This window comes from Aotus nancymaae, unplaced genomic scaffold (genome assembly GCF_030222135.1).
Source record: "Aotus nancymaae isolate 86718 unplaced genomic scaffold, 86718_ANA_hifiasm-v0.15.2.pri h1tg000057l, whole genome shotgun sequence".
Lineage (NCBI taxonomy): Eukaryota > Metazoa > Chordata > Mammalia > Primates > Aotidae > Aotus > Aotus nancymaae.
The window spans coordinates 19,444,061-19,452,309 of record NW_026988471.1 but is presented as its reverse complement, the minus strand read 5'-3'; the positions used below and the strand labels follow the sequence as shown (position 1 = coordinate 19,452,309).

Here is an 8,249-nt window from a genome sequence, read left to right as displayed (position 1 = left end):
GTATGGATTTTTGCAGAAATCTGGGAAGCTCCACATTCTTTCAGACAAAACTTCCCTTTCAAAACTCAAACAGGGGCATGTTAAATTTTAAAAGTTAAAAAAGAAAAAAAGAATGCTTTTGCAACAGTTCCTTTCCAGAGTAAACGGCCCCATGCAACACAAACCCTGGGAAAGGACCCTACGGCCTTGCAGTTGGTCACGGAGTGCACCACGCGGCGCCTAGTCACCGGGCGGAGCGATGCCCACACTGGCCAGAAGCAAAAAGGGGTGAGATAAAGCATGCTCGAGTACCCCTTCGATTTCCTAACCCGTTTCTACCTGATTTTCGTGCCTGTTACTGCAACATCGGCACAAACACCTTCCTCTCCCCAAGTGGGGGCAGTGGGCGCCATGGTTATCTGTTTGCAAAATACACAAGCTTTGACATTCGGTACCGGCAGGTCATCTCTTCCCAAGGCTTTCAGATGCTGTCCATGGTAAATGTGTGCGTAACCGCACGAGTGTGTGTGAGTGTGAACGTGTGCTCTTCCTCCTCCGCGAGGGCGCTGAGTCACATCGGCCATGCACCCACGCTCGGTGACAGGCTGGCCCGCTGCTGCTCTTCAGCTGGGGATCCTCGGCCGCTCGGCTGCCCCCTCCCCGGCCCGCGCGCTACCTGCAGCCACAGGCCTCCACCACCATGTCCTCGTATTGCTTGTAGACGACGTTGTTGGCGGCGTCGATGTAGAGGATGCTGATGGGGCTGAGGCGCGCGGGCACACAGCAGGAGGCCGGCGCCGCGTCTGGCGCCATGGAGTTGAGCAGCGTCTGAATGATGGCGTGGTTGGTGGGCTCGAGGTGCGAGCGCAGAGGGAAGTCGCAAACGCCCTCGCAGTGGTACGCCTCGTAGTCCAGCGGCGCGATGATCCAGTCGTCCCAGCCCAGCTCTTTGAAGTCCACGTGTAGCGGCTTGCGGCTGCAGCGGCTCCGGCCCCTGCGCCCGTGGCCCCGGCCCGCGCCCGCGCCGCTGCCCTGCGCTGTCCGCGTTCCGGCTAAGGCCGTCCTCCTCCGCCTGCGGCCGCCAATGACTGCCCTTGGCGACCCGGTGCCAGGTCTTGGATCGGGCGGCCGCTCTGCGCCCAGAAGGGCCCCGAGCGCGCGGGCCTGGGCGCGGATCTCCCGGAACAGACTTTCTTTCCTCTGCGAGCGGGAGGAGACAACTAGCAGCGCGCGCTCCTCTGCAGCCGAGCCCCCTCCACCCGGCCAGCCGAAGCCCAGCCGCCACAGTGCCAAAGGGCTCCGCACTGGGCCGGCCACTGCACGCAGCAAGAGGCAGAACGCGCGGGGGGCGCGCGGTTCACGACGGTGGCGTCTCACGGCGTCCGCTACGTCGAACACCTCCCAGCGCTCACCGACCAGGGGCTCAGCTGCCCGCAAGTACAGCAGGCGTGGCGCGCGGGCGGCGCCCGGGCACGTGGACAGCAGCAGCAGAGGCGGGGAAGTCGAGCTGCCTGGGCCCGGCTCTGGAGATCCGCGGCGCAGCACGCGCAGCTCGGCACCCACCACCTCGTCTAGGTCGGGAAGGCTGGATATGTCGAACAGGAAGCTCTGGCCTGTTTCGGCTGCCGATTCGTCTGCAGGGGACCGGCAGGGACAGAGAGAAACAGCTGAGTAAGAGCGAATCCTGCACACTGTCGGCACGGGGCCTCCTAACAGCAAATGACCCAGCTGCCCTCAATGTAGGAGCAAGGCCTGTTCGAGCCAGCGCCCGACCCCACGTCTCTGCCCCAGCCTGAACGCTGCCAGCCTGGCCCAGAGCCCAGGACGCCTTCGCCCGGGCTATCGGAACCGGGCTTTGGTTCAGCAAGCCAAAGTCACGCCGACAACCCACGGTCACTCATATCCCTGAGCCGCGGGAACAGGAGAGCACCCCTGCACGCCGACCAAGACTGAAGGCAGCTACAGTTCCCCGGCCTGCCCCAGAGCCATGGGTTTGCGGAGCCAGAATCCGAGATCAGACTTTCGGGCTAGGGTGGGAAGAAGTCGTGCACCCCATCCTGAGGTCCTGGGCCTTACGGAGACTTATAGTTATTGCTCTGCCGTTCCCTGCAGAGCCGAGAGTCCCGGCTGTGCGAAAACGGAAAATTCTTGTCTCCTGAAAACTCTTCGGCTACCTCTGTTCCCCCAACCCAGCCTGGATATCCCCGCTTGCCACGGTCTCCCATGCAGGCTGGGGCTCGGCGATTTGTCCAGGAGAACTCGTCTGCACGGCCTCATAGACCCTCTAGTCCAACCTCGCTCTGCCGAAGGGGAACTGAGGCCCAGCTAGGGGCCAGGATCGCCCAAGGTCTCAGGTCTCGCAGCAATGGGCGCTGCTGCTCGAGATCGCAACCACAAACGCACCTCCTTCGGTGCTCCCGCGGCCTCCGAAGGAGGGGAAACGGCGGCAAAGGAACGCAAGGAACCTCTCGGAGGGGTGCGGGGCATCCCTGAATGACCTTGCTGTAGTGAGGGCAGCGGCCAGAATGAAGTCTTGCTTCCAGGAGCCGCCTGTCTGTCCCTTCACGGGCTAGTCTTCCCTCTGTAGTGACTTATCTCGGGCTTAGGGGTTTTATTTCCAGTGTGGTCACTCTTTTATTTTTTTCTTTTTGGGCTCAGAAAAAAAAAAAAAATGAAAATTGAAAATTCCACCACGCAACAGATAAGGAGCTCCCTTTGAAGGGAGTCATATGGTTTCGTTTTGCCCCTAAACTGGGAGAGACTGTGCAGACTCCCCCTACTACTGGAGATTTGCTCACCAGCCACGAACGTCAGACCCTGTTGCCTGAGGTCCGGGTCTGTCCTTATCAATGGCCTCTGGGGACCTCAAGCAGCCCTACTCCAAGTTGAGACTCTGCATCGAGAGGCAGGAAGGAGAGGCGTGCTGGGGCCTCGCGGGGAGCACTTTCTCTGAGTTTTTCTGCAGATTCTCTGCCTTTCCCTGGTTCCCAGCCCTGTCACTCCATTTCCCCCAAGAGGGAAGAGGGAGAGGAGGCCTCTCAGGCTCTGCCAGCCAAGCTGAGCTCCCCAGAAAAGGATTTATCTCTGAGACCATGGTAGACCTAGCTCGACCTTAAGAAGACTCTGGTGCCTGTGCCCACTTAGAGCCCAGCACACCCCTGTCTCCTGCAGCCTGGGAGCCCACAGGGAACCCTTCAGTCTGGAGCGTTCCCTGTCCATGTGCACCAGAACTAGAGCTTCTATGGCTATCCCAGCATCCAGCCCAGGGGCCATGTCAGGTCTTCAGAGAAGGCTCGATAGTTCTAACTGAACCATAGGGCCATTTGGGGATTTCGTACCAGGATTTCCAGGTACCCAAAATAAAGCAGTCTGTGTTAGGCACTGGGCATGTGCTGGTGGGGATGGGTGACCTCGTCACTTCACGGCCTCCGCCAGCCTTCCCAGGCTAGGACCTGAGGTGTGCTGACTGTGAGTGGCTCCCAAGCCTGGCAGCCTCAGCCCCACCCGCTCACTTCCCGGCCCTATTCGCCTTTTTTCTCTCCTGCCTTCCACGCTGGGTCTCTGGCTGGATAGAATTAAAGCCGAAATTACTTGCATTTCCGCCTGAAATTAGTTAAATTTTCTCTATCTGTCTGCTTTAATGATTTCAATGGAGATTAATAAAATCCAGATGACACACAGCAGCCACACCACAGCCTCACCCACATCCTACCTTTGGAGGGCCCAGGGCTGAACAAGATGGGGTGCTGGGTCTAAGAGAGGCCTGCATTCCTGCAGAGCCCCAGCAGGCCTCTCCTCCCCACACCACCAGCATCCTTCACTTCTGGCTGTCCCGGGGCCCAGCACCAGACACAGGCACCCACAGCTACACATGCCCCCCACACACAAGCCACCACCACCCAGACCAACCTGCTGAGCAGGGCACTCCTCATACCTGATGATGCCACCAGCCTCTCCACGGCCACTTACTTTAGTCTGATACCTGCCTCTGCCCCAATTTTCCCTGGCCTTCCCTTAGTTTTTGTGACCCCCAAGAGATTGGGAGCTGCAGAAATTGCTGCGAAGAAGCAGCCATCACCCTCACCACTGTGCAGTCCCTCTCGGTGTAACTCCCGGGAACACAATTCTTGCCCTCCTTTCTTCTCCGAGGGCTCTGATCCTGATGCCACTCCAGACCCTTCCCCAAGAAGCGAATCTTGGCCTCAGCCTGCCTCCTCGAGGGGACCTGCCGGCCTGCAAAGCCAGGGCGACCTGGGAGAGGGACCAGTCGGCCCTCTGGGACCGGGCCCCGGGAGCTGCCGCGACTCTCGCCACAGTCCAAGTGCAGCGGGCTTGGAGCGTGTTGGCCTCGGCGAAGTTTCTTTCTATCAACTGAGGCTGGGCCGCGTGGGGCCACGGCCCCACATGTATTACAATGGAGCGGCGGCACGGCTCTGGGGCTGGTCTCAGCCCAGGACCTGACGGCATGCGCGGGCACAGAGGAGGCGTAAGTACCTTGGGTGGCCTGGTCTGTGAAGCCGGTGATCGTGTCCGCGCGTCCATGGCCCGAGGCGGAGACAGCGGCTGCCCCGGCCACAGCCCTCCCGGCCAGGCTCCGGTAAAGCGACATCATGAAGTGGTGCGGCACCACCGAGCCGTTCCTGAAGCCGGAGACGGCGGCGCGGCGCGCGGCGCGGGCCCGGGGAACCGCGGCGGCCGAGACAGCCGCGGCGCCCGCAGCTAGGGCGAGAGTCCGCCCGCCGCCGCCGCCGCCGCCGCCCCCCGGGCTCCAGACCGGCCCAGCCCCCGCCGCTCGCAGCACAGCGGCCGCTTCAAGCCCGTCGCGGGGGCGGCAGGCGCTCAGCAGCCAGAGGCACAGCGCGGCGGCGGCGCTCAGGTCCATGGGCTCCGTGGGCCGGGCGGGCGGGCGGCGCGGGCTCCGTGGCTCCGGGTAGTCCCCCAGGGCCTTTTGAACATAGTGTTTAATAATGGGGGAAGTGTGCGCGGCCAGCCGCGGCCCCCCCTCCTGGTCCACCCCACCCCCGCCCAACGCCCGGAGCAGCGCCCCCTGCTGAACGCTCTGGCGGCCGCGCTGAGCCCCCAACCCCGGCCTAGAGTGGAGACCCCGGCCGGAGCCTCCTCCCTGCACCGCAGAGCTTCGCCCCCACCCTCGCCCAGCTGAGTGCCACCGGCCCCAGCCTCCCGAGGAGACCGGGTGCCCCTCCTCCCCTCCCCGCGGCAGTGCGACCCCCCTCCGCCCGCGCGGCGCCCAAGACCTACGCGCCCTCCTCTGTTCCAGGCTCCGGGGCACCGCGCGCACTCGCCCAGCTTCCTCCCTACTCCCCCGCGGAGAAACACCCGTCCCCTCCCCGCTCCGATTGCGAGTGCTGGGGACCGAACCGCAGAGGTGGGGCCGCGGAAGGGCTGGCCCTCCAGTCTGCTTCGCGCCGCGACCTGGTGACCGCGCCGAGAGAGGCCACAGGGTGCGCCCGGCGGCCGCAAAGGCGCGTTTCCTATCGTGGGTCGGCGGTTCCCCACCCAGCCACAGCCCCCAAAGGATCGCAGCGGGCGGCCAGAGCCGGGGAGGGGGCCGGTCGGGGAGGAAGGGAGGGCTAAGGGCTGGAAGGGCAGGCCGGAAAGAGCTTTGGACGCGGACCGCCCGTCGGAAAAGAAACGTTTGGGCGCGGAAGTTGCGCTTCGGCAGGAGCCAGGCTCTAGAAGGAGTTCGAAATTCGGACGGCAGCCCCGGGAGATGGGGGAACTCCCGGCGGGAATGCGCTGAGAGTTTGGCGGTGGCTACAATTGGTGACCTTCCGCCCGCCTTCGGGGTCGGGGCAGCGGCTAACGGAAACCAGCTACCGGGTTTGTGCGGGAGCAGCCAGGAACCCGGAGGGCAGGCAGTGCAGAGCCCCGGGATGGCGCCTCCGAGCTTCTCCCCCCGCCGCGGTGATGGTCCGGGACCCGGGGTGGACGGAGGGGACGCCCGGCAGGGGCGAAGCCCCGGGGCGCACTCGCACGGGCGGCAGAGCACTTGGCTCTTCAGCTGGCAGGGGCAGGTTGCGGGGCCACGTCTCAAGGGAACGCGCAGGAGAGGGGAGTTATCGACTCTGCTCCACCCGCAGCCTGGAAGTGCCCCAAGATCGGAAACTCAGCAGATCGAAGGCCTGGGCCAGACGAACTGCCGAAAAAGGACGGACGAGTCCTTTTCCTTTAAAATTGCATTTGCTGCAGAACTCAAAATCTAGACCCGGTCGGCACGTCGTGATCACCTTGAACAGGTGATCGGCTTCAAAGCGAAGTAGCCCGCCCGATTCAAAGCCGCGTGGGTCCGGACGCCCGCTTGGCTGCCCTGCGCTCGGACCCACAGAGGAGGCCCAGCCTAGGGAGTTCCTGGGCCGACTCTGGCCCAGGATCCCCGGTTCCTCTGCTCCGCTGCTTCGTCCCAAACGAACTCCTCAGCCATCGCCCTCTGGGCCATCGCGGAGACGCGGTGCCTGCTCAGCTTGGGGCTTTGAGCCGCGTAACACTCGAGAACATTTGCGGGTGGGAGAGAGAGGCCTGGTGAGGTTCAGTCCTCGCAAACTCCAAGGTCTCTCGATGCCAAGGAGAAAGGCCTGACATTGCTGGGAAGGGCGGATCCCCGGGCAGGGTCAGCGCTGCCGGCGCTGAGGGTCTTCCTATAGCAGGAATGCGCGCACCTGGGAGATCTGGGATAGACAAGCTTCAACAGTCCACCCTGCCTTTGGGACTGTCCTTGGAGAATCGATGACTAACACCGCCGCCCCCACCTCCGCAGCCCCGGGTCTCTCCCTGGGATGGGGGGGTCCTGTTGTGTCCCTCTGCTTCCTTCCCCACCTCCTCGCAGCCATGCGCCCGCCCGCGGTGTTTGGGTGTTTTACATATCAGCTTGGCTAAGATTTCTGCAAACACTCGGGGAGTCCTGGGTGACAGCAAGTCGCTTGCCTTGTCTTGGCTTCAGTTTACCGGACTGTGTAGAGCAGAGAGCAGAGGGGTCCTAGCACAGTCTTGGCACAGCCAGTGCCAAATAAACGTTTGTTGATTACATGACACCCCTGCCAAGTTGGGGCTTGGGAATGAGGGATGCTTAGAATCCCTGCATCCTTGCTGTCCTTGTGGGAGCAGGCCACTTCACTTCTTGGAGACCGAATTTCCTCATCTATAAAATAAGCGGATTCTCATCTCATCCTCTGTGTGGCTGGCATAACGGGCTGGCACAGAGGAGGTGACATAGTCTTGCCCCCCAACCACCAGTGTGTTCCGAGTGCCAGGGGTGATCACCGCAGAGAGAGAAGCAGCTTCTACGCACCTGAAAGACTTTGGAGGACACAGCTGGGGTGGGCTGATGCTGCTGGAGCCACTGTCCACCAGCTGCGTGTGCTCAAACCGGGACTTCACTTCTCCCACCTGTGCTTCTTGGTCTGTATAGTGAGGGCACAGTCATTCATTTATTTCTCCATCCCTCCATTCATTCCTTCTTTGATGTAAATTGCCAGGTAGCTTTCGGTGCATTGTGGATTCAGCAATGCACAGGGCAAGCACATGGCACTTTGGGATGGACACAGGAGACCACAAACAAGAGACGCATAAATGCACAGTGTGCTGTCCAGTAGTTCTGAGTAAAGGGATGGTCTGGGGGCTCTGTGATCAGCAGGGAATACATTGAAGCCGAGCCCAGAAGGAGGAGGCACAGAGGATAGGTGGGCCATGCCTGGCTCCCTCGCTCGCTGGAAATGATAGTGCCCATTCGTTATCTCTTGAATGCCAGGCACCTTGCCTGCTGCTCCACATACCTCATGCCATTTCATTCTCACAGCTACTCTATCCTGTAAGATGGGTATTCCCATGCTATAGAAAAGGAAAGTTGAGCTATAAGAATTCAACACCTTGCCTAGAGTCACCTGGGGAGTGGGAGAGCCCGGAGTCGTCAACTGTCCTAGCTCAACCCTTGGCTTGGGGGTGGGGGATGGGAATGTGAGGGCTTTGTTCTGCCGCCCTGCTCCCCAGACCCCAGTGGAGAGGAAGAGTATGCCTGCCTTTCCTCTCTGGCTTTCTAGAAAATCCTTGGCAGAGAAAAGACCTCTCCAGTCCAGGTGAAGACCATGAAAGTGTTACCCAGGGGACTCCTGCCTTCCACTGCTGTCAGCTGGAAGCGGAAAACACTTGGCATGGAAAATAGTCTGTCGTGCCAGCAGCAGGACCTACCCATGACCCAGGTCTCCAGGTGCCCTGCCCACTTGGGACTTCCTCTTGAGGGATGCAAGGATCCTTAG

The 8,249-nt window shown here is 61.5% G+C and overlaps 1 protein-coding gene across 1 annotated transcript; it reads right to left on the bottom strand.

The window, feature by feature from the left end:
* Positions 1–651: 651 nt before the first annotated feature.
* GDF7 (growth differentiation factor 7) lies at positions 652–4,861 on the bottom strand. The gene is made up of 2 exons (XM_012453351.3): positions 4,474–4,861; positions 652–1,613 (listed from the first exon to the last, which is right to left on the bottom strand). The coding sequence occupies exons 1-2, from the start codon at positions 4,859–4,861 to the stop codon at positions 652–654; spliced, it is 1,350 nt and encodes a 449-aa protein (XP_012308774.3).
* Positions 4,862–8,249: the final 3,388 nt, after the last annotated feature.